Here is a 26722-nt window from a genome sequence, read left to right as displayed (position 1 = left end):
TTCAGAAGCTGGGAATATTCACAAAAGGGAGGTACAGGTCTGCATAGATGCTGAGAGCTTTAAAATTCTAATAATATTAGGTAGCGCAATAGAGACAACAAAAGATGAGTCTATTTCTATCATTTAATGAACTTAATGGTTTTTCTTTTAAAATATAGTGACATGTACTGCAATATGTGAGGTGACATTACATGATATCATTTTTACATGCCTTAAATTGATAGGGTAGTCACAATCTGGCATATGAGATTTTTCAGAAATATTTATAATATGAACTGAATGTAAGTACTATATTTGACTATTTTAACTTTTTGTTCTATATGTATTAAGTAGTTGGTAAAGACAAATCAAGACATATAATATGATGAAGACATATGTGATTTAATACTTGCTTTTAAAAGTTAATGTGTCCGTGGAAGTGTGCTCTCTTACACATATGTATAGCAGGTCACATGGACGCCTGTTTTTTCCCTGTATAAGACAGTGCTTTTGGTATTGCCCTGATTCTGAATGTATGCAATCACCTAGTGCAGCTGAGAGGCCGTGTACTGTGGATGTTTCTTTTAGGATGTTACAGATAAATTTGACCATTTTTTTTAAGGGAGATCCTTGTGATAGTTGGAATTTCTAAAATGCCTCCCCAAAATGTCCTCGCCTAATCTCTATAACCCACGTGTATGACAAGATAGCTCTCCCATGATTGTTATGTTACATAGCACAGTTGACCTTAAGTTAGGGAGGTTTTCCTGGGTGGGCCTGAGCTAATCACATGAGCCTGGAAAGGCAGAGAGCCTTCTCAGCAGATGATGGAATGGGAAGCCAGAGAAATGTGAAGTGCGAAAAGAACTCAATGCTTCATTGCTGGTTTGAAAATCAGAAGGGCCATGTGAAAAGGAATGTAGGAGCTTCTGCAAGCAGTAAGCAGCCAGTACCCTGAAAGGCAGTGGGTACCTGAAACCCCACAGGACTGGATTCCTGCCAACAACCTGGATGAGCTTGAAGCAGATTCTTCCCTAGATGCTCCTGATAAAAGCCAGCAGCAGACTCCTTGATTTCAGACCATTGAGAACTTGAGGGAACCCAGCAGAACTGTGCAGACTTCTGACCTACAAAACTGTGAGATAATAAATGGGTTTTTAAGCCACTAAATTTTGTTTTGGCAGCAATAGGAAACTAATGAAATTGAAAATTTGATGGTATTAATTTTTTTGATGTAGAAAAACAGCATAGGCCTCATTATCATTGTCCTCTACTGTCACATCTTTGCATAAATCTTGGAAGTTCTTGTTCCACCCTCACATTTATTTCCAGATTATGCAGGATCCCCAGATAAATTACTAGAACAGTTCAGGCTTCACTTCAAAGTTAGAAACTGGTAGATTCTCTTTATTTCAAGTTTCCTAAGAATCTTGTCTGTTTGAATTATGAAGAAATATTTTCCCTTAAGATAGAAGGCTGGAAAACTTTAGTCTCTCTTGGACGTATGTATGAAACCAGAATGATTCTTAAAAGTTACAAAATTATACTATTTTGCAATTAACTCAGACCGTGATTAGGTTTGCAGTACCTCTGAAAATTTGAAGGGTCCTTGCTGCAGCCACACTCACATCATTGGCTTGTTCATCATCAGTCAATATTCTGAGAACACTGAAGGGAAAGAAGATGGTTCTCTGTAGGCCGTCCCAGAATAGCTCAAATTGTTTCCCCTGGCTCAGCTAGTACACAAGAACATAATATAAAATGTTCCTTCTGCTTAGTCCCTCTTTGGGAGAAAATGTAAATAGAAGTTTTTTCCCATCACTGTGGGGTCAAGCCATGACTCCGAAAGGAACATGAGTTAAACCAGTTTCAGCCTTGGCAGCAGACATGTGACTTGGTCTCATTCCTTTCCCTTGGGCCCAGCTTTCCTGAGCCACAATTTTATTTTAAACTTGGTAGAAGGAGTTTGGTTTTAATTATGTGCCTTCCTGAACTCCTGATAACTTTCAAGTTGAAAGCTTTTGTGGGGATTTTTCTAAGCCAGTCTCTGGTGTTTTAAGGGCCCTATACATTTCACAAATGAAAACCAGTCTGGTTTCTGTCCCTTTCTAAGATTGCCATCTGAATTAATGATGATCTTCATTCTGTTCTTTTATTAGAAACAGGTCCAAGCAATGAGATTATTATGGGAGAATTTCAAGAGGTATGAAAGGAAGAAGTCTGCTTCTTAGTTTTGGGACATTTTTAAAACTATGGTCTATCTAGCTAATCATTCTTTTTACCTGTACTCTCTGTATTCGTATTGGTTTCTGAGCAGCTTTTAGTCTCTTCTTCTCCAGAGTCTCATTCACATTATCTGTTGTCCCCAGTAGGACCATAAAAGCTGTGAAAGTAATTCCTTCTTTGAACAGTTTCTATCTAGTTCAGACACACCAGACAGTCTCATTTTAGTGGCCATGATTTGTCTTCAGTAGAAGGTAGAGCAAAACAATCTTTAACAAAAATACTTATAGAAGTTCTAAGACTTCCAGATTAGAGCATACAGCATAATAAATTTGTGAATTAACCTACCAATTAGAGAAAGACTCATGCCTTTTCTAAAATATATGATATCATCATGTGCAGATAAGCTATTCAGACTCTACTTACAGAGTAGACTAACTTCTGTTTTTGAGAAGAGAGAGGGAGTGTACAGAGGAGAGAGAATGGAAGGATGGGACCATTGCCAGAGCATAGATAAGATGAGTCCACATTCCTAGCCTCTAAAGGATCATTGATTTGGCTGGAGTCCCTTGGCCCTGTGTTCTAGGACTTCCCCTTATTTCCTGCCCACTCAGCTGACCTCTTAGAATCCTCTTCTCTGGGAGAAGCTTCAGTGTTCATTTCCCTACCCTATGTTATGCTTGCCTCTTCTGATGTCACTTCCTGGCTCACTGTTCCCTGAGATTACTTAGGCAAACTCCCACTCTGTCTTATCTCCTCTAGATTTACTCAGTAGTCTCCCTGCAGGATTGGCAGTCAGCTTTCTTGAATGAAGTCGTGTTAGCCTAACAGTTGATTTGATCTGTGCTTAGTTTGAATGACAGGAGGATGAAGAGAAAAAATTAAAGTTAAGTCTTCTGCATCAATCCAGCCACTCTGCTTCTTTACCCAAGAAACCCCAACTTCTCTCTCCCTAAATCCAACTAGTGTTTTTCATCAAACCCCGGATTATCTAGGGTATCAAGAAGCCAAGCAAAACAATAGTTTCTAGAGGTATTCCACCAGTGAAAATTAGGAAGTATGATCTAAAAACCCAAGCCATTTTATCAGAATTGGGGGAATTAAACATTAAACCCTATATACTTTTAAGCTATCTTGCCTTACTCTTTTTAGGCTAAAAACCTGAAAGGAAACCATTTCAATTACAATGAGAATAATTCACCCTTAGAAGTCCAGTTTTCTTCCTTTTTTGAAATAATATTGTTTGTATTAAGGTAACTGTGTTTCCTCTGCTGCATCCAAATCTCACTAATCTCTGAGGTTTTAGGAGGTTTATATGCTCTCCTTTAATTGGTAGGGTTGATTTTCCTAGGACATTGCTAAGGTTAGCCCCTGAAGGCAATAATATTTAAAAAAAAAAAAAAAAAAAAAAAAAAAGGATTCCACATAGCTCCAAAAGTCTGGTAAAAGCTGGAGGGAATTAGAGGTAGTGAGGAAAGATCGAGGATTAACTTGCAAGCTCTGTTTTCTCTAATATCTGGATCTAGGTAAATTGTCTACCACCTTGTCTGCTGGATCACTTATCACCTACACATTTTATAAAAGGTTACCCAAAAGTAAATTGTTAACAAGGGATGTTAACAAGCCTTTAAAAGCTAATAAACAACAGACTATGATGTTTGCTTTCAGTTACTCCTGGCAAGCAGAAGAAAGAGTGTAGGTCATCAACTTCCTAGGTGGCTGTAGGGAACACCTCCTACAGTAAGCCAATAGGGACAAAAACTGGTATGGCAATCACAAGTGTGAGCAGTGTTATCATTATCTTCCTCCATGTGCTGTCATTTGTGGAAAAATTAATCTAGGCCTCTTGAAAACCCTGTGGAATCTGCCTTTTCATATCCAGGAACCCTCTGGGCTTTTTCTGATTGCTGCTTGATAGTGCTAACCTATTTTTTGTGTTTTTCAATTTTTAAGTGTTTGTGTTTTATGTCAGCCTCCTCAGTGAAGGTCATATGGTATACACAGCCATACTATGCAGCCATATATCTGAGAACTTTCTTGGCTTAATTGTGCTTCCAGAACATTGTAAATGAAAAGCATTAATGTCATTAAAAAAGTAAAGTAATGGAAATTATTAGCATGTATTGATTTATAGATAATGGCTAAGATTGATGCCTGGTAAAATCCTAATTTCCCTGTTTTAATGGAAAAAAAAACAAAAACAAAAACTTGTTTCGTCACCATAGAGGCAGCTACCAGAGTCTACACAGCAGAATTTAAATCTAAAGATATAGTAAAATCTTACCCAACAAATAGGATATTTACAAAGAAGAAACTAAAAACAAACAAACAAACAAACAAAAAAAACAAAACTCAAGTGAGGTTTCACATTTCAAGAAAAAGTCAGCAAAAAAGCATGATTTAATTGTCAGAAAGTTAGGCCTCAGTCTGTGCACACCATGGAGAAATGGGCTCCTAGTTCAATAGGAGGAAGATAAAGAAGGCCCAAGGGACCAGTATGATTGTAAACAGGTCATTTTTCCATACCTAAGATGATGCGGAAAGTATATCTTTGAAGAGAGTGTCAAGAATGCTACCCCCATATGAAGGATATAGTTTGAAGGCTGTTCTACTCAGAAACACTGAGAGAAGCTAAATGGTCTTCTAAATTATTGTTCCATTTGGTTACATGTGGACTCAATTCCCTGAACCAAAGGTACAAAGTTTTAACTTGGTACTCTAACCAGCGTCAATAGCCAATATAATATTTTATTTATTTATTTATTTTTGAGACAGAGTCTCACTCTGTCGCCCAGGCTGGAGTACAGTGACGCTATCTCGGCTCACTGCAACCTCCACCTCCTGGGCTCAAGCAATTCTCCTGCCTCAGCTTCCCAAGTAGCTGGGACTACAGGCATGTGCCACCACACCCAGCTAATTTTTGTATTTTTTGTAGAGATGTGGTTTTGCCATGTTGGCCAGGCTGGTCTCAAACTCCTGACCTCAAGTGATCCACCTGCCTCAGCCTCCTAAAGTGCTGGTATTACAGGCGTGAACCATTGCACCTGGCGTAATACAATATTCTTACAATTTAAAAAATGAAAGCAGAGGAATGGTGAGGGGGAAGCTGACATTTTAAGAGTTCACTTCCTTGTAGTTATCACAGTTGATTCTTACTGTTAGAATAAGTGGTAACTTGCCAAGGTCATATTGCTAGATGTCAGAGCAGAAATTAGAACTCAGGTCTAGCCAAGACATCACACTTCTCAGAGCATTAGCAATTCAGTTCAGTTAGTGTTTATTGAACGCCTATCGTGTTCTGGCCCTGTAGGTACTAAAAATATAATTAGGAATAAGATGGAATTTTAGTGAAACGTTCCCTCCATAACAATATGGTTTTTTAAAAAATGTGTGTATCTCTTCTGGGTCTTTGTTATCAGAAAAAAAAATGTGTGTTTGTGTGTGTTTCTCTAATATGATCCTCCCAAAACTCATATCTTTTAGGAGGTTTTCTTAGTTGGGGCCAATGGGTTACCACTGTTATCTCCGTAAACATGAGAATACATAGTATGCATTCTCATGTTTTCCCTACATTGCTTCAGGTGAACTTGTTAATTACGTTCACAGTGCTCTCCTGGTTCTGTCATTCAACTTGTTCTGCTTCTTCCTCAGTGCCTCCTCTACAGGGCTCTGCACACAGTGGGTTCTTAAATACAATAAAATGTTTTGCGTTTGCTGGTATGGAGTTCAGGCTCAATTATTCACAAGTATTTGACATGTCACAATAAATAGTTTTCCTGGACCATGAATTTTAATTCACCCAGATGCTAGGTCTTCTCACAAAGCTAATGAGTAGCCCATAGCCCAGGATCTCAGCTTCACTTGCATACTTTTTGTTTGTTTGTTTTGTTTTCAGATAAGGCCTCACTCTGTCACTCAGGCTCAAGTGCAGTGGCACAAACACAGCTCACTGCAGCCTTGACCTCTTGTGCTCAAGTGATCCTCCTGCCTCGGCTTTCCATGTAGCATGGATCACAGGTGCACACCACCATGCCCAGCTAACTTTTAAAAAATTATTTTGTAGAGATGCGGTCCTGCCATGTTGCCCAGACTGGTCTTGAACTTCTGGGCTCAAGTGATCCTCCTGCCTCCAAAGTGCTGGGATTACAGGTGTGAGCCTCTGCACCCAGCCCTATATATGTGTTAGTTCTTGAGAGGTGATTAAAATGTAGTTTCTTTTTTGAAAAAAGACATCAAGAAAAAAAAACTTCAGGTAAAGTTGAGAAAGTAGGCATTGATAGTGTGGGGTATACATATGAGTGCCACTAGAGATTAGATATATAAATGTGGAACAGAAAAAATGCCTGGAATTGTCCTGAATTTTAGATTTCCAACTTTCAGGATTCTCAACTCACTGTATGAGAATATACCATATACTTTTCTTAATGAGTCCTAATGATTCCCCTACCTCAAATGGGGGCATATCTCCATGTTCAAAAACCTTCGTTTAGTCCAGTGGTATTTAACCAGGGCTGTACAGCAGAATTACCTGGGGTACTTTTTAAAAATACATATAGGAAGGCTGCATTCTAGACCTACTGAAACAGAATCTCCAGTACTAAGGTTAGGATATGTACAGTTTGCAAAAGTGTGCAGGATTATTCTGATGGGTATAACCCCTGATTTAAAGACAGATTCCATGAGGAAATGTCATCATTTATCAGGGTGACTCTATTCAGTCCTCTTTAGTCACATGTGCTGTCACTGTATACTTCTCCTGGACAGCTGTAGGGTGTGGTGTGTTGGGTTGTCCTGCTATGTTGTTTGACAAACCAGTGGCTTCCAGGGACTGTTTAATGCAAAACAGTGTCATTGAGTGACTCCTCAGAAGTTCAAGAATTCATTATCCATTTTGTAGATTATTGGACCTTTGTTTCTCTTCCTCCTCTTGTCTGTCTTGAAGATTTTGTTGTTCTGTAACACTTCATAAAAGGAAATAATTAAGTTTATTTAAACCAATTGAATTTTTATTTGCCAGAGTTCTTTTAAAAAAAAAAAAAGAAGAAGAAGAAGGGATAGGAGGGTAAAGGTCATCTACAGTAAAAAGTAAATGTCAAACACAGACATAAGCACTTTTTGTTGTTTGATTTGTTTACAATGACCAAGCATACTGGTTGTATCTATAAAACTCCTTTCTTTTGAGACCTCAAGAGTACCTACTTTTTTTTGTTTTTAAACCAGCATCCTAGGGACTAGGATGGGACTTTCTCCCCTCTCCCTTACTCTTCTGCTTTCACTAGCGATCTGGGAGAAACTGAGGAAGTCTCCTGAGTTTTCATATTTGTAGTTTATTTGTAGTTGCAGTATTCACTCAGGGCAAGGTTGGGAGTTTGTGAACTGAAGGAAATTAATAGAATGAATGTTGAGATCCAGAGAGGCCAAATGTCACATAGAAAGTCAGTGATAGTCACTCCTAGAACACAAGCTTGGCTAGTTAGTTGGGTGGGGAGTTGGAGCAGTTTTTGATCATTTTACATTTTGCTAACTTCTAGTTTAAAAAGATGCTATCCCTAATACCTCAAATCTAGTGAGTCATGGCATACAAAGAAGTGTGAACTAGGGCTAAGTCACCTTTGTGTAGTCAATTTGATTGCTTTTCTTAAATGGCACCCCCATCTCCAGCTGTGAAGTTCAGCCATCTGATTTGAAAAGTGCATTTATAGATGGAAATAATACAAATCAGTCTCTTGCTAATGCTGTTTTCTTTTCTTTTTTCTTTTTTGTTTTTGTTTTTGTCTCCTTTCTCTAGCATGAAAGACTTTCTAGGTAAGAACTCTCCCTGTTATATATGCATGCTTAATACTTGTGAGTGAATGCATGTCTAATTAAACTTAGCATTATATAGTAATTCAGTAATATTTCTCACATCCTTTCCTTCCTTTTCCTTTTCCACAGCCATCACAATAATTCAGACTTTTATTACCTCCTGCCCAAAGCAATGGAACAAGCTTTTCAATTTACCTTCCTGCTTCCAAATTCTCCTCTTTCCAGTTCACCTTGTAGACTTCTTCTAGATTAATTTTTTTAAAGCACCAGTGTACCAGGCACCATGCTAGGTATTAGAGAAACAACATGAATAAGATAGTATCCTTACCTTCAATTAGCTAACAAGCCCCTGGAGAGACAGATCATTTCAATAGAACGTAATAAGTGCCCATTAGAAGTACAGACAGGTATTCTGAGCACAGAGAAGAGCAATTAACCTAACCTGATGTTCAAATTGAGGTTAGATACTGTTATTTAATAGTGCATCCAGCCAAATACCTGGTACCTAGATGGTGCTCATTAGTAGTTTGTTGAATGAACAAACTAAAGACCTGTTTTGCAATTGCTGAAAAATTAAAAAAGGATATCAAAGTTGGGGGAATGACCCTCTGCAGTTTTTCACCTAGTATCTAAAGGTACAAAACTGATCTTCTGAAAGAAGAAACTAAATAAAAAATAATACACTATGGAGCCAAAAGTTGGAATCTTTCTTTTTCTACTGTTGCTCTGATGGAGAAAGTAAGAGATTGGGAGAAGATATAGTTATGGGACCATAGAGCAAATGAGTTTTCTTATAATTTGTTTGGTATTGAGCTGGTTCTGCCTTATTAATATATTCTAAATTTTATGTATGTTCTTCCTCTGCTTGTCCTCTCACCAGGCAGCAGCTGAGGACAAGTCATTTACTTCTAACCTAGCAGAAAATTACTTAGTTTTGCAAAATTGTTGGAGAGTGGTATTTTGTTGTAGTTAATCTTTTGTGAACTCTCTTGTATTATAATAGCCATTTGTGAAAGGAAACTTTTTCCCACAGACTTCAAAATATGCTGTGCAACTACCAATTAAAACAGTGAAGCACCAGCTCAAGAATAAACAAAGAGACCTATGGAACACAATCCATAGCCCCCCAAAAATCACAAGTATAAGGTGACTTCATCTCAGTAAGGAAATAATTATTCAATAAGTGAGGAAATAATTATTCAATAAGTGATCATTGGGACAGTTAATTATCTGTTTGAGCAATTATATCTTTCCCTTCAGCAATACCAAAAACAGATGGATTTCAGTTGGATTACAATTTTTAAGAGAAAAGTGTTTTACCATAAAAGTTAGCAGAAGAGAATATTTTATAATCTTTATATAGGAAAAGCCTTTCCAAGTGTGATACCGTTACCGAAAGGGGTCCTGATTCAGACCCCAAGAGAGGGTTCTTGGATCTCATGCAAGAAAGAATTCAAGGAGAGTCCATAAAGTGAAAGCAAGTTTATTAAGAAAGTAAAGGAATAAAAGAATAGCTACTCCATAGACAGAGCAACTGGTTGCCCATTTTTATGGTTATTTCTTGTTTATATGCTAAACAAGGGGTGGATTATTCATGCCTCCCCTTTTTAGGCCATATCTTGTAACTTCGTGACTTTGCCATGGCATTTGTAAACTGTCGTGGTGTTGGTGGGAGTGTAGGAGTGAGGATGACCAGAGGACACTCACGGCCATTTTGGCTTTGTGGGTTTTAGCCAGCTTCTTCACTGCAACCTGCTTTATCAGCAAGGTCTTTATGACCTGTATCTTGTGTCAACCTCCTGTCTCATCCTGTGACTTAAAATGCCTTAACCGTCTGGGAATGCAGCCCAGTAGGTCTCAGTCTCATTTTACCCAACCCCTATTCAATATGGAGTTGCTGTGGTTTGAATGTCTCTGACAATACCATAAAGATAAAAATCATCAAATTTAATAATATAAAATTGAAAATCTCTAAGTAAAAGACACTATAAACAGAGACAGAAAGTAAAGTGGGAAAAAAATATTTGCTGCCTATATTAGTTTTAAAAGCCCTACTCTGTAGGAGGTTCCCCCACTACTCTAAGAAAAAGATGATTACCCTACTGAACAAAGGCTATGAATTGGCAATTCAGACACACAAAAAAAGGAAAAATAACCAAAGATATTGATTGTTCATAATGATTTTAAAATATTAAAATTAATGACAGATATATTTCTGTCATCATAAGAAATATTTCTATCATAAGGTAACTGGACAAAGGCACTAAGGTTTATAGATAAGTCTGCTCATTTTAGCGTTGTTTATAATAGCTAAAAAATTTGAAAAATTTAAGTGTCTGTCAATAGAAGATTAGTTAAATTATCTTACAGGCATGTAATGGAGAAGACTGCAGTCTTTTTTTTTTTTTAAATGAGGCAAATCTATTTTTACTTGGATGGCAAGATGTCCACAATCATAGTGGTAAGTATAGAGAAGAGGAGGAGTTAGACAACAATATATGTTATCTGAATTTATTTATAGAACTATGTATTTTAACATATTTATATGCTTGACATTCTGCAAGGATATGAACTAAACAGTTAAAAGTAGTTATTTCTTAGGCAGGATTATGGGGTGACCTTTTCACTTTCTACTTTACATACTTCAGTATTAACTTTTTCTACAACCATATATTGCTTTTATAATCAGGAAACTTAATAGAGATTTCTATTAACAAAAAAAAAAGAAAAAAGAAAAAATGTTTTGAAGAATGTGGGACTTAGCATCTCTGTAAGTGAAAAGTGGCCACTATTGTCATTAGAAGCTAATTACTTTGCCTCTGCTTTCTCTGTGTCATCCTTATTGCTTCTCTATCTCTTCTAATACTTATTTCAGCTTCCCCACCCCCAGCTATGGCAAATAGCTACCACAGGACAGACACATCAGATGCAATTTTCACAATTGTGACTCTTCAAACCATCCCAGTTCAGGATATGGCACTCTGCAGGGCTGATTTCAGTTTCATATGTGCTGCCTTTTAATTTGGAAAGAGCAAAGTCTGAGAAAAATATAAACCAGCGTTAAGGATTTACGGTGATAGTTGTACACTTAAACAGGTAATCAGCTGAGAGATCCTTCCCTTAATGAACTTACCAATACTGGAAATAAAACCACTATCAACTCTGAGAGCTCAGTTGCTAAAATATGTAGAAATTCTAATCACAGGCACAGCAGTCTCGATGTGGAATATGGATAAGATGGTAGAAAACTAGCTGTTTGGGCACTGTGTTGGTATCCCTAAAATGTTTGGGATTCCAGCAAACCTGTAGAGCACCTTACCATGGCATACGTACCATGCCCTAGTGGCTGTTTCATTCCTATTCAACCTCCAGCTCTAAGTCCATATGTTTCTGATTCATTGACAGTTCATTGTAATCATTTTTCCAAGAGCCATTGAAATTCAAGAAATCTTTAATTTTAAAAGCACACTTTTGAGGGAAGCTGTTCAATGCTAAACTAATTTGAAAAGCTCTAAGATTTAAGTCAGCACATAGGTCCAAACCACTAATTTTTCAATAAGCTTCATTCTTGGCAAATGATGGTTAGCCTCCCTCTCCAAGCTCGTGCAGTTTAGCCCTGAGGTCTGGGAATGCTGGCAGAGAGATTGAAGGAAAGAATGTTATGAGTTGTTTCTGGCCAGGGCTCCGAAATACTTCTTAGAAAAGGCTCTAACTACCCCTGAGCATTACCTTCCCGCCACTACTTTGTTCTCAAAATCAATTTTTATCTTTAATATTATCTCCCACAGGTTGGAATCAGGAGGTAGTAATCCTACAACCAGTGATTCTTACGGTGACCGGGCTTCAGCAAGAGCCCGTCGGGAGGCCCGGGAGGCCCGTCTAGCCACCCTGACCAGTCGTGTAGAAGAAGACAGCAACAGAGATTATAAAAAAGTAGGGTCTTTATTCAATTTTCTGGTTCTTGGGTGACATGTAAACCTTTCAGCCTTCCTCCACCACACCCAGAAAAATTCCCATAGCTCTGAATAAACAGAAGAAAAGGCACTTAAGTAATAATAATTCCTTGCAGTTTTCTGGGTTTACTTCACCTCTCCAAAAAGCTAGATAAAGACCCCTTCATATATTGAGGTGTTTTGTTTTTTGTTTTTTGTTTTTTGTTTTTTTGAGACAAGGTCTCATTGTTATCCAGGCTGAAGTGCAGTGGTGCCATCATAGCTAACTGCCCTCTCAAACTCCTGGATTCATAGGGTCCTCCTACCATAGCCTCCCACGTAGCTAGAACTATAGCCATGCCACCACACACGGCTACATTTTTTATTTTTTATGGAGATTGGGTCTCACTATATTGCCCAGACTGGTCTTGAATTCCTGGCCACAAGCAATCTTCCCACCTCAGCATCCCAAAGTGCTGGGATTACAGACGTGAGCCACCATGCCCAGCCATATATTGCTTTTAGTACAGTAAGTATATAGTTAGAATCAGATATTTAGAAGTGTAGGGAAAAGTAAGAAATTAAGAATATAAAAAGGGTGAAAAACCTAACTCTGTCTCTCTGAGCCCCTGAGAATCATTTGGTAGACTGTTATTTTTAACAAACATATGCTTCTAATAAGGTCCTGTGAATATCAACTAAATACTACTTTGTGTTAGTAAAAAAAAGAAAAAATCATCATCATTGAAAAGCTCTAAGATTTAAGTCATCACTTTACAGTTTATTTCCTTTGTTCTTGTAGAATAGTACCTAGCTCCAAGAGTAGACTTAAAAACTTTCCCTTTCAGGTGTTTGAGATACCAGAAAAAAATATTTTTGTAAAGAAAATATTTAGGATGGGCATGGTGGTTCATGCCTGTAATCTCAGCACATTGGGAGGGTGAGGTGGGATGATCACTTGAGCCCAGGAGTTCGAGACCAGCCTGGGCAACATAGTAAGTCCCCCATCTCTACAAAAAATAGAAAAATTAGCTGGGCATGGTGGCTCATAGTAGTCCCAGCTACTCAGGAGGCTAAGGTAGGAGGATTGCTTGAGCCTGGGAGTTCAAGGCTACAGTGAGGGGTGATCGTGCTACTGCACTCCACCCTGGATGACAGAGCAAGACCCTGTCTCAAAAGGGAATAAAGAGTGCTTATTCTGTTAATGTTTTGTTAAACAGAACTTGACTAAAATCAATATACACAGTAGGCTGGTTCCAAAAAAAAAATTCTGTTTCTCATTGCTCTTTTAAGCAATGAAAATGTCCCATAGGATAAAATGTAATGACTGTTTTTTCCCCCAAAGATTAACATTATTGAAGTTGGAGCATCATCATTCTCTTTCTGTTCATCACTTTGAAAAAGCAAGAGACTAGTTGGCTGAATGTACTCTGCTCCCTACTTCCTTCATCTTCTCTATCTACCATATAGTGGTGGCTTGGGGCACAGAGCCCTGGGCATTCTCGTGTGATGAAATGGTGTGAGTTCTAACATGAACCCTGATCCTCTTTTTCCCCCTCCTCTAGCTCTATGAGAGTGCTCTGACTGAAAACCAAAAACTGAAAACAAAACTTCAGGAAGCCCAGCTAGAGCTAGCAGACATAAAATCCAAGCTTGAGAAGGTAACCCAGGTAAGAGGGAAGAAGAAGAAAAAAGATGGAAACCAAGCGTTGATGTAAGGAAGCAAACTGGACTAGGGATCTAAGGGATAAGAAGCAAGATAGAGTCAAGATCGGGCCTTCTCGTGGGCAATGAGATGGAAGCTTCTTCGATTCTAATTTGATTTTAGGTTTCAATCAGTTAACTTAAAATGGAAAACTGATAATTCAGTGAACAATTCCTGATGGTCTGAATGCTAATAATTAATACTATGGATCATCATCTACTTATTTATTAGTAGAAAAGCATAAACCAGCACTACAAAGCTAGTCCTAGACAGTTCCTCTTGTCCTGTTCATTATGTTTCAGTTCAGTTTATCTACACTTCACCTCTTGGAGAGAGATAAGCAAGACACTATTAAACCTAGGGCAGAGAGGTAACAAATTAAACCTAGAGAAGTAAGTGGTTTGCTTAGGCCATATAACAAATCAAGGGCAAAGGTGGTGCCACAACAGAGGATTAAGTCCCAAAGCAAAGATTCTGTAGCATATGTTATCTCCCCAAGCCATCACTCTTTTTCAGCCTACAAATAAGGAATATTAGTGGCAGAAAGACTGATAAACTATTTCCTCTCACTGCTAGGTTTGATTTAATTAGATGATGCTTTAGAGGATGCTGGAGGTAATAACCTCATCACCAGTGAAACAAACTCTGTAGCTGAAAGCTAAATCAAGCACTACCTTGGGTTATTGCTGAGTTATCAGGAAACCTGTTGAGTTATTTCCCTTCTAGAATGCCTGGGGACTTAGAATTTCGAAAGCTGAACTGAAGTAAAAATGACTCTTTACCAGGAACGCTTGAAATGAAAACCAGAGGTGGCTAGTCATTCTGGCAATATGATTGACTATCCAAAAGCAAAGACTAAAATGCTAGGGTTGTACGGTACCAAATACATGGAGTTTGGAGGGCAGGGGTGTTAATTACCCTCTAAACATCCTATTGTAACCCCTTTGGAATTGGATGAGCAGGAGGGTGCCAACACTTGGAAGACGGCCCTACAGAGCTGTGTAGGACTCCAGCAGGACAGCCAGGACCCTCACTTTCTGAGAAGGGCTTGCCCAGGTGCAAAATGTGAACTGCCTGTCAGTTTAGAAGAGCCACCCCCTTTTTCCTGATTGTAGTAGCCCAACATGGCTCTACTGGGAATTTCTGAGACTTACTGCAACACAGATAGATAATAACTAGGCTTAAAGTGATTTTGTGGAATAAGAAAAGTAGGTTTCTAAATCTAAAAGAGAAAAATATACACATAGCTATAGCCCTGCCATAGGGCAGGGGGTTAGACTGAATAAATCTTAAGGTCTCTTCTCACTCCAACATTATTGAGCCAGGCAAAAAAAAAAAAAAAAAAAAAAAAGTCTCATTCACAGTAGACCCTCAGAAGAAATCTCGGGCCAATTTTTTATTCTGAATGGCACCACATATTGGCAGTGGTTTATAAATACAGATCTTACGCTGGTTCTCATCAGTTATTACTAGGATTGTTTTACAGAAAATTAAGGAGCAGTCATGTGAGGAACCACAGGAAGAGCAGTTTCACCTGCTCCCCACTCTTCTCAACGGAAGCTTATGACAGCGTATGTCTTGACCTTTAGGGGTTCTCAGCGTTTCCACCAGCCCGTGCCTTAGAACAGTGAGCAGTCTAACAAGCTGCTGACATTGACTTGCACAGAGAGCACTGAATGTAAAATCAACCTTTCCAGTTGCTGGGGAAAAGCATTTACTCTCCGGCCAACTGCTTTGTTGGGTGTGTCAAAATATACTTAGTTGTGCCAAATACAAGTTATTGAAATTCAGAAGAAATGGTGCTGCTACAAACCAAGTCTCTGATGTTTACCAAAAATGGAGTTGTTTGGCAGGACAGCGGAGGGAGGGCTTCTCAGCCTCACACATTTGTATGGAGACAGTTACCACATGAACATACACAATATCTCTACATAAAAGATCCACCCCAACTCTAAGGGAGTCAAAATTAAAAACAGAACAAACAAAAAAACTAGTTCTTTGTGTATATAAACCTTGAAAATCATGAAATCATCACAACTTCTACAACTCCTCAGGCTTAGGAAGAAAGACTTATGAGGATATGAACAAGCTGTAGGATAGGATCTATTTTTGCATTTTTTTATTTTCCTTCTGCTTCATAGTAGATGCAGGATAAAGGCATACAGCCATGCCCTTCCAAACAGAAGGCAAAAGCCCAGGACAGGAGCCAGAATTCTGAGTTTCACTGTTAGTTCTGGCCATTCCTTAATTTTTTTAAAGAAAAAAGAAACTGCTGCAAGAAGACCAGCATAATTTCTATATTTATTGTTGTCTCTGCATGACACTAAGCAAAATAAAAATAATCACCCACCAGTTATTAAATGTCTACTGAATGTAAGAAATTCTGGTGAGTTCTATGACCCTAAGGCCAAAAGGGACTTAAGGGGTTTTTTATTCCCCTTTTAAAAAAGGATCATTATCTGAGGTTATTCTGTTTTTTTTTTACCATAAGGCTAAATCTTTTCAGCCCCTCTGCAAAATTTAAGTCAAAGATGATCTAAAATAAACATTCTAAATCTTTTATTCAAATAAAATTACCTTATCTGGAAGCCCAATATATAAGACAGATAAAAGTGGACTACCTCAGTTCAAAGCAGGGCAGATGCCATGAATGGACTCCTAACAACCCCTGAAAGCCCACCCACATATGAAAACTGCTGCTCTAAAAGAAAAATGGTATCAATTCCCAAAACAGAAAGAAGAGGGGAAAGGGGATTATTTAGGCAAGTGCCATTGGCCTTAGACTTTCACCCTCAGAAGTTGCCAGCCTTTTAAAGAAAAGCCTTTTTTAAAAAAAATTTCCTCTGGATTGTGATATTACTCATAGAATGAAGAGAGGAGAAGAATGGTGAGATGTAAAATTGTAATTAGCATCGAAGACCTAGAGAGAGAAAGAGAGATTGTGTGTTGTAAGTAATGTCTTTGTAATTTCAGGGAATACTACTACTGCCTTCCCCTCCCCAGAGGGAATCCTGCAAACTTCAGAGAGGTGATAATGTTAGGCCTAGAGATCTATCAGAACCTGCTTGCTGGGGATACCTGCTATAGGGGAAGTCCAAAGTTTTACTGTTTATTTCTAGATGTCCAGTAGTGAAGCTGAACTAGACTAGGCGTTCTATTGGCCCTGAGACAACTTAAATAACAACTGTTTTCCTTCCATTTGCACCAGCAGAAACAAGAAAAGACCTCTGACCGATCATCAGTGCTGGAGATGGAGAAACGGGTATGTGCATGTCTGTTTCCCCCCCACACCCCGTTTCATCTCTTCTTTCTGACTCTCTCCCACTTTGTTGTTCATGCCAATGGAAAAAGTCCATCTTAAGAAGGAGGGAGTTCTGCCACATTCCATTCCCAGCTTGATGATAAATTCTTTTTGTCTGACTCTAGGCAGTAATTTGATTGCTAGTCCTTTTGATTTCCTCAGATGGTCAGTACTTTCCACATATTTAGCCTTAGGGTGGGAAGGGTCCTTGGAAGGTCATATCATACACTGTTCTGACTGTGGGCAGAACTGCATACACACACAACCCATAAAATTTTGGTTTACTGTAAATCATTGCATACACACACACACACACACACACACACAAGTCCAAGGTCTCTTTACCCTTTTCATCACCTTGAACAGAAAGGAAGCTTTCAGTGGGACCCTCTGCCATTTAGGTCTTACGACTTGAAACATGAGCCAACACAGTCTTTCACTCATTTTGACTGAGGGGAGGATTTCTGGTTCAATTACTGATCTCCTCCCAACTGTACTCAGAATATTATTCTGGGATTTTACGTTCTTGGATTGGGAAAATTCAATTAGATTTATTGAGGGACTCTAGCTTTGATTTGACCCTAGAGATATAATATGTTCCCATCTATCCTGTTGTTTTCTGTTTAATTTGGAAAGCAGCTAAATTTTACATTTTATTCCTTTGGCCTGTAACCAAACCTCCTTGGTATCCCATCTGATCAAAAACTCCTCATTGGGTTTAGGCTAAACCAAGAGTCAGTTGCTGGGAAAGAGAAATGGAGTGGGAGAGGAGCAACTACAGGGGGAGGGAAGAAACTAGGGGGAGAGATGCTGTTTCTTAGACAATGATGTCTACTTCCCGGCTCACCATCTGCTCTCCATCATGAAAGAAGCAGTTTCCCTAGAATTTAGGGAGAGCATTACTGAAGATAATGATGCCTTTTGATCATAGAGAGCAAGGGCCCTAGTCACTTGCAGACATTTGAAATTCTATGAAATCTTCAACCTGCACAGAGTAACTGAATGTCCTGGTCTGTTTGCATATTAGCAAGTTGCTTCTCCATGTATCTACTGATTTTATGATAGGAGATTTAGATAATGTGATTTTTATCAGTGAGGTAGCTCCATCTCACAAATGGCAGGATCAGATAGTGCTCAGATCTCCTGCGTAAGGTTTGCCTGAATCAGTAGACAAATCTTTGACCATGAATCTGCTGATCACACAGCAGCTAGGAGGCAGCATTTTTACTCCCTTCTGAATTCAATAAATGTTCAACAGTCTCATTGTTCCAAAACAGGAGAGGCGAGCCTTGGAGCGCAAAATGTCAGAAATGGAGGAAGAAATGAAGGTATGAAAAGATTTTCTTTCTCTTTGTATGCCTATTCTCTGAATGCCTGCCAAGACTGGATATTTGAGCATAGGCCTGCCCCCTCCAGATTTCACTACAAACGCAATACCTGCAAGAAGAAATGATGTGTAAAAAAGTGAGCATCTCTCTTCAGCCATTTTGTAGGCTCTCTCAGCTCACACAACATCCATTGAGGCCACCTTAAAGGCGTTCTAGGAAAAAATGCTGCCTTTGGTTTAAGGAGAGATCTTGGCAGGCTTGAAACAAACTTGAGTTGAACTTTTAAGGCTTTTCAAGCAGTATCTTTGCCCTCTAGAGGAGAAATGAGAAGACTAGAACAAGTTCTCCAGCTCTGGGAACCTCCCATTAGGTGTCTGGGGAAGCCTGAGCATGGCCATAAGCTTTCCTCCCTGGTGCCCCTCCCAGCCCATCCCTTTGCTGGGAAGAACACAGTTTGAATCATTCTGCAACAGAATAAAAATGTATTCACATATTGATTTCCTGCCCCAGTCCATTTCCTCTGAAATATTCAGGGATGCTTGGCACTCTCCCACTGGAGTAAGCTCATGCCACCAGATACACCTCACAGCTCACTACTTTCCTTTCTCTCCTCACCATGACCTGCAGTGACCATCACCTCTATTAGCCACTTTAATGGACGACTGCCATCCTGGGCAGTTTTGAGTGCTAAGAACTGGAAATCTACCCAAAGGAGTCAATTTGCTGCCATGGGAGGCAGTGAGGCAGTGGGAGGGGAGGAGGGTGAAAGGGGGAAGATGGATACAGAGCTGCAGGGAATATAGAGCTGGTCAGGGTAGCCACCTGGAGATGATTTTGAAACATCTGATTCCTGCAGTGCATGATGCCACATGCCCATAATCACTTAGCACCTGCTCAGCATTTTTCTTTCTTCAGGCATCTTATTTTACCAGATACATGATGCCAAGCATTCATTTGGTGAGACATGTTTCTTCAGCTGGGAAGCTGAAGCACTGGGATAGTATTAGGCAGATCCCCAAATGTCTTTCTATGAGCAAGCATCCCTAGTATGCAATTTGGGAGAGACGTTTATTGTTCCAGTGGCCTAAATGGATTGGTTATTTGTTGAAAAAAAAAAAAAAAAAAAAACTTTTTAAGATCCGTTGAGGTTTTAGTTTACACCAGATCCAGTGCTCATAATCAATCCTGTTACTCTATAATTCCAGAATGAAGGCGAAATCTTGAGTCTTGCCCCTGCATTTCCTACCACTATCCCAAGGCTGTAACAGTAACATTCACATAGAATTATAAGCAATACCTGCTTGTATCTCAAACATTTTAAATCTTCCAAGTTGATTCAAAGCAGCAAGAAATAGAAATCATAAGTAATTGATTCTCCTGAAATGGTGGAACAGTATGCCCTAGCACCTAAACTTCTCCATCTTGTGATTTTTTTCAAACACACCTTACTACCACACAGAAGTATTCTCTCCCACTTAGAGCAGTGACTTATTAGAGATAACCAGTTCTTTTAATTTTTAAGAGATGGAGTCTCACTATGTTGCCCTGGACTTGAACTCCTGGGCTCAAACGATCCTCCCATCTCATCCTGCCGAGTAGCTGGGACTACAGGCACATGCCGCCACACCCAGCTGAGCTAACCGTTTCTTCACGAGTGAATATCCACAGCTCCTTGTTGCATGGAGGCTTCTCCATTTTTGAAACCTCCTGAGTTATACCATCTGTACTCTGCTGTTAGGCAGCTGTCAGTGTTGCTTATTAAGAAATGGCCTAAATGCTGATCTAGAGCATGTAATTGAGGCCAAAGCTAGAGCCTTCCAAGGAGTACCTGGGAGCCCAAAGCCAGCCTCCACCCACCAGTCATGGGGCTCTGTGTCACATCCAAGCAGACCCACACACAATAATCCAGAAAGTGGTCAAATTAGAGAAATTGAGGCCCTTTCTTATTTCTGTTCCAATTCTAAATTGGGAATTATGGAAGCCCCTTCAGTGGTTCTAGTTGCTCTCAATTCTGTAGGTTGAGATAGGCTTACATTTTTTCTCTGTCTCTTTATATTATCAGTCTATGATTTCCTCAACTACATCATGAGTTACTTCGTTTCCTCAAGAGATTATAACATATGAAAGTGTTTGCTTTCCCCAGCCATAAGCCATTTGCCAGCAACTCTAAAATCAATTGTTTAAATTATCAAGTGGAGCCAGATCATGAATGTTTAGTCCCCAAACCAATAGGTAAGCTGTTTTGAGACTGATTTTTTTTATTTTTATTTTTATTTTATTTTATTTTTTTTTGAGATGGAGCCTCACTCTGTAACCCAAACCTGAGTGCAGTGGCTCACTGTTGGCTTACTGCAACCTTTGCCTCTAGGCAGATTCAATTGCTCAAGCAATTCTCCTGTCTCAACCTCCCAAGGAGCTGGGGCTAGAGGTGTGTGCCACCACACCCAGTTAATTTTTTTGTATTTTTAGTAGAGACAGGGTTTTACCATGTTGCCCTGGGTGGTCTCGAACTGCTGAGCTCAGGTGATCCACCTGCCTTGGCCTCCCAAAGTGCTGTGATTACAGGCGTGAGCCACCACGCCCGGCCAAGACTGACGTTTTTTTAGTTAAAACATTCACTGATTCAGTCAGTCAGTGTCCATTATTCTGCATTATCCATTACAGAGCCAAATGAAGAAGAAATGCCTGTAAACTCTAAAGCCCCTAAACACTGCTCAAATCAAAGCCCAATGCCAGATTTGCAGCTCGTCCAGCACCCCCTAGAGGACTAAGGGGGAGAAGCATCTGTGCCTTTGCATTCTCACCAGTTTTATGTTTCTGTCTGTACCTACTTGAAGGCAAAACCTTCAAAGACACAGATATATAAATATAAAATTGGTATCACTGGCCCTAAATGAGTCAAAGAAAATACTTGTTTAGCTATCAAGCTCTTCATTCAGACTATGGTTTATGGTGACCAACATTGCTAGAGTGATTAATGGCCAAAATCTCTCTGTACTAGGCAAACAAAGGTACAGGTGACTTTCTTGCTGAACTGGGACCCAGTAGAGCTTGGGGCCAGTTGGTCATGTTTGTTGCATGTTCATTTTGTACAGATGCTCAAACCTCCTTGGAGCAATCAGTAGGGAACAGTAGAGGGGGCTAATATCCAGTGAACCCTTAAAAATACAGTAGGTTACTCAAGGAAAGAAAGTGACTTCAGTCCTATTTTTCTAACTCTACCAAATAAAGTACAAAGGCCAGGTGAAATGGGGGAACCATGAGATGGGCTAACCCAGATGTATATGCGGCTCTGTGGTTATGAGGTGTGTTGTATCTTTCTTGACTTTTATTGGAAAGGTAAGTATTTATGAATTCTTGTCAGGAGAAACTCCACCCAGATCCTCGATTGGAGTAGGATTATATGCCAACTTCTGACAGGTGTGCATGTCAGTGTGAGCTGTGCCAGGCCTGCACCTGGTCTTGGCCCACATCAGATGTGATTACTTCTCTACTGCATCCTCCATTCAGCATCAGCCTCCTTGTCAGAGCTCCCCTTCCTTTCCTAGGTCCTTGCATGAGAGGCACCCAGCAACCAATTCCCTTTTAGATTGATCCTGGAATTTTTATTTTTATTTGGAAAGATGACTAGCTGACCCTGCTCCTTAGCCCTGCCCTTGCCCATTCTGTGCTGGGCCCTGCCCCTTCTCCTCTCCTCCTTGCCTTGCCTTGTTTTCAATACTGCTTCCCATAGAACATTCCACCAGATTGTTTCCTGCCTCTCTCCCTCATGCTTGATAACTTCCAAAGTCTTTCACCTTGATCTGCTTATACTCACTTGTTAAATTGAGTCACTTTCATTATTCATGTCTTTAATGTTATTCCCTGGGAGGCAAGTACCACTTCATACAATGACAATTGTTTGACAATGATTATATTGAAAGCTTTGTTCCAGTGTCAACATCAAAGAAGGGTGAGAGCCAGGGACTTTCCATTGGTTTTTAAATTTGGTCCCTGCCCATTGCTTTAATCTTTTCCATATGCTGTACCATGATCTCCCTCCTCTGTCCTCACCATGGCCAAGATGCTTACAGTGAGCAAAGAAGATTGCCCAGTCCTCACCCTCCAATGGCTACATGAGACAGTTTGGCTAGCCTACCTTTATTCCAAGGTGGTCATTCTTTCTCTTTGGGAAAAGAGAGATTCAGCAGTTTGTCTCTGCTTGTTTTTCCTTTTCACTGTTTTTCCCCTTCATGCTACCATTCATTTTCTTGCTTCTTCACTCCCAAACAACTATAACTCCACTAATCTTTCATTTCTATCCTTCCCACTTATAGATATGAGAGACTTTTCTCTGATACCTGGCCACCTTTCTGTAGTCATCGTAACCCACAGGATTGTCCATCCTCATACATGAAACCCTGTTTGCATAAAAAATCATTATTCTCCTCCCAAAGAGTTGATGGTCTCAGTTTCGGGGCAGTGCAGATGACTACTTAGGAAGGACAGTAGCAGAGTCGGCAGGCCTTTGATATAATTCCATTTATTAAAGTCTTTAAATGTCTTATGGAATATGGGGTATCAGGAAGAATGTCTGTGGACTGGTTATTCTGTTCCACTTGCAACACTGACAGACAGGGCTGGACTAGCACATTGGTCCAACTAGTTTCATTATCATTGGACATTTATGATTTCTCCAGCTTTTTTGCACAGCTATAATTTCCAGAGTATGAGTCTGTTTATGAACACCTTTAAGCAGCTCCCAAACTGCTTGAACTGAGACAAAGAAAGCACAGTTAGCTGTGAATTTAGTGATGCATATAATCATATAGCAGGTCAGAGACAGGTTAGCAGTTATTGGATCCTGAAACAATCTCTCTGGACTGCAGAGGAAAACTAGCAGGGTTAATGAAGCTTCCTACAAAGCAGGTTAGAGGACGATCCAGAGAGCTGACAGTTCTTTCTTATTTGGGTATGTGTCACTTTAACCTTCTAAACAGTACATGCCCTGGCCAAAAAAAAAAAAAAAAAAAAAGTGCTTAAATAATAGGCCTCTCTTTTATTTTCCTTGTTTTATTTTTTTTAAATAAGTGAGGCCAAGTGCAGTGGCCCACACCTGTAATCCTAGCACTTTGGGAGGCTAAGGCAGGAGGATTGCTTGACCTCAGGAATTTGGGACCAGCTTGGGCTACATGGCGAACTCCTGTCTCTACAAAAAATATAAAAATTAGCCATGTATGGTGGTGCATGCCTGTAGTCCCAGCTACTTTAGGAGGCTGAGGTGGGAAGATGGCTTAAGCCTGGGAGGCAGATGTTTCAGTTTTGTGCCACTGCACTCCAGCTGATGTGACAGAGTCAGACCCTATCTCAGATAAATAAACAAACAAAGTGAGGGTAAGGAGCTGAGTATGGGGGGAAGGTTAGAGGAAGGGAGAGAGAAAGGGGCAGCAGCTAGATTTAAGAACACACCAAGTCCTCATCTCTAATCTCAGTCATGATGAAGGGTCCCTGAAGTTATGCCTCAACCATGTCAATTTGGTTCAGAAGGCTCCAAACCACATGCTGGGCTTTCATTCTCAAAAGCAATCCATATGTGCCTTTTGAGAGCCTGGCGGTTATATTCATATGGCATATTTAGATCTTAGCCAAGAATCAGACACAGCTCTCCTTCCCTGTTGCTTTTCTCCATCATCCTTCCACCTGCCCTCCATTTGCTCCATGACTGCTGCCTTTCTCATTTCCTTTCTTGCATGCAAATTAAAAACAAAAACAAAAAGTCACGTGATTTCTTTGTCCTACTTTTCTCTCCTCTGGTCTGTCTTGTCTCTCTCTGTCTTGTCTGTCTGTCCTTTTCATGTCTCACTCTCTACAGAACCTCCACCAGCTAAAACAGATTCAAACCTTGAAGCAGATGAACGAGCAACTGCAGGCTGAGAACAGGGCCCTGACCCGAGTGGTGGCCAGACTCTCGGAGTCCGTCGAGTCCTCGGACACCCAGGAGCTCTAGTTCTTGTCCCTCCTCTCCAACTCACTTCCCTCCTCCACTACTCCAGGCAGGTTCAGTCTTCTTGTTAGTCCCAGAAGCTCTGTGCTCATCCCCTCCATCCGAGCCTCCATATGCAGGTTCCTGTAAGGCTTGTTTATCTGCAGATGGAAGCAGCCAGGACTGAGATCATAGAATGGGACTTAACAGCCTAGGTCAAGGGAGGCAGTGAGACCTCAACTGGGCTACCAGTATATTCAGTTGGTAAGGTCACCACATTACCTTCTCTTCCCCTAGAGACTAAGTATGAATTTGTTCACTCAGCTACATATAGGTATACACAGTATGTGCATATACCTATGTACATACACATGTACATATTTCATTGACAGGGTCATTGCCAAATGGAGATTGATCTTTCTTAGACAATAGTAACCCAAGTGCAACCCGCTCCCCTGGAGCAGTTGGGGTTGGGCCTTGGGTAACCAACGTCAGGGGCTCTCAGTCTTGGCTGCAAGAAACATCTAGGAGCTTTTAACATATACCTATGGGTATATTTTAAACATATACATAGCTTTTAACATATACACATAGGGATGTCTGGGTCCATCCCCAAATAATCAATGGTCTGGGTTGAGACCCAGGCATCAGTGTTTTTTCAAAGCTCTCCTGTTGATTCTTTGTACAACCATGGTTAAGAATCATAACCCTTTGGATACCAGACGGTCCTCATGGGTGACAACATTACTGATGGAGAGGACTAAAACTCAAGGTTGGAACTGTTCCTGCCCAGCTCCACTACCAGCAAAAACACTCTCCATCCCACTATTCAAGCATAATTGGATAAGCATTCTTTGCCTCCTGCGGTAGTCTTTGCTTTCTTCTCCCTCCTTAGGAGGCATATCTCTCATTCCTGTCACAAATCTTTGGGCCCTAGAGATGTGCCCCTCCCTGTCCTTAGTGTGTGGGCTGTGAGGCAGATCACAGCCTATATAAATGAGACCCTCATGGAGCCAGGCCCTCCCTAATGGGGCCAGCTTTGCAAAGGAGATGGCAGGCAGTGGAGCAGAGATCAGAGATTTATTTTCAACTGAGAACCAAAACTGTGCTTGGCAAACTAGAGCCTTTCCCTGGCTATGGATCTGAAAGACAAGCTCACAGACAACTGGTTTTTCTGTCTCAAGATGGTATGATGGGGTCACCACTCCTCTGAGATGAATTTTTAATTGTCAGCAACAACCTAATTAGTCCTGGCCAGAGCCTGTTCTTTCTTTCAGCCTATTTGCTTTTGCCTTCAGGCAATGGGCTTATGGCCCATAAGCCATACAAATAGTCAAGGTTAGTAGCTTCAGGGTTAGTAGCTGGCAACTAATATCCACTAGAACTGAATCACCCGAATTATCATAGGACTGAGCTAATATCCCACTGTAGATGCTGTCATAGGCAGAAAAAAAATTGAAAAGGAAGTCCTACTATGGCCTGGCTGTAAGCAGCCACTGTTAGGTCCAGACTCCATGCTTTAACATTAGCCTCAAGATTCCTGGAAATTTTTACTTAGGGCAAACTAGGGACCCCCCCCAAAAAATGTCCCAGTTATTTTTAGTATCCCTTTGTTGCAAGATCGTATAGGATATGGGGCAAAACTAGATCTCATGCTTTCAGTAGTTAATAACCTTAACAGTTGTCATTTATTAAGGCCTGTGCTGAATACTTTATATAGTTTTTCTCATTTTTTCTCCAAAACCATTATTGTAAAAATGAAAAAAAAAAACTGAGTCACAGATTAAATAACTTGTCCAAGGTCACTCCGAGAGTAAGTGATAGAACCAAAATTCAAACCAAACATGTCAGGTTCCAGAGTGCAAACTTTTCACCACTGTAATATAAGCTGTCTGCATATTCGGCACAGTTTTCACCATTTGTTAAGCATACGGCCCAAACAATGCGAGAAGGATCTATTGAGCGACTACACTGTGCCCCCAGTATTACAGCTGAGGGAGGAAGGGCAGCATTCTGCTTTCTCAGCACTGTGACTTCCTTGTCAAAGCCTAACTTCTGAAGAGCCATTTACCTACCAAAAGATTTTGCTGCCGTGAAGAAAGCCATTGCCTGGTATATGACCATAGCAAGGGTTAGCAAACTGTGACCCACCAGTATGGCCCATAAGCCATACAAATAGTCAAAAAAGAAATCAAAAGAAGAATAATATTTTACAACATATGAACACAAACATTATATGGAATTCAAATTTCAATGTCCAAAATAAAAGTTTTATTGGAACTGAACCATACTCCTTTGTTTACATATTATCGTTATGTCTGTGGGTGCTTTTGTGCTACAACAGCAGAGCTGAAGAGTAGCAACAGAGACTGTTTGACCTGCAAATCCTAAGATACTTGTTGTCTGGCATTTTACAAAAAAAGCTTGCCGATTCTTGCCAGAAGGAAGGATGAGATAACTAAGCCAAACTGGCAGTGCAATCGAGAG

General features: G+C 40.1%; 2 protein-coding genes across 13 annotated transcripts in view; both read left to right on the top strand.

The window, feature by feature from the left end:
• The window catches only part of TMEM183A (transmembrane protein 183A), a 604310-nt gene that overhangs the window by 65378 nt on the left and 512210 nt on the right, over positions 1 to 26722 (top strand). The window lies entirely within an intron of this gene.
• Positions 1 to 26722, top strand: part of PPP1R12B (protein phosphatase 1 regulatory subunit 12B) — a 236885-nt gene that overhangs the window by 199440 nt on the left and 10723 nt on the right. For 5 of the 12 annotated variants that reach the window (XM_050762861.1, XM_050762827.1, XM_050762924.1 and 2 more), the window contains 6 exons: positions 7991 to 8007; positions 11796 to 11940; positions 13505 to 13609; positions 16853 to 16906; positions 18223 to 18273; positions 24125 to 24305. In XM_050762861.1, coding sequence (XP_050618818.1) covers positions 7991 to 8007; positions 11796 to 11940; positions 13505 to 13609; positions 16853 to 16906; positions 18223 to 18273; positions 24125 to 24259 — 507 coding nt within the window. In that variant the 3' untranslated portion in view covers positions 24260 to 24305. The other 7 variants (XM_050762871.1, XM_050762845.1, XM_050762947.1 and 4 more) reach the window with 5 other exon arrangements.

Source organism: Macaca thibetana, chromosome 1, assembly GCF_024542745.1.
Source record: "Macaca thibetana thibetana isolate TM-01 chromosome 1, ASM2454274v1, whole genome shotgun sequence".
NCBI classification, from domain to species: domain Eukaryota; kingdom Metazoa; phylum Chordata; class Mammalia; order Primates; family Cercopithecidae; genus Macaca; species Macaca thibetana.
The sequence above is the reverse complement of the archived record's forward strand: the minus strand, read 5'-3'. Positions and strand labels throughout refer to the sequence as shown.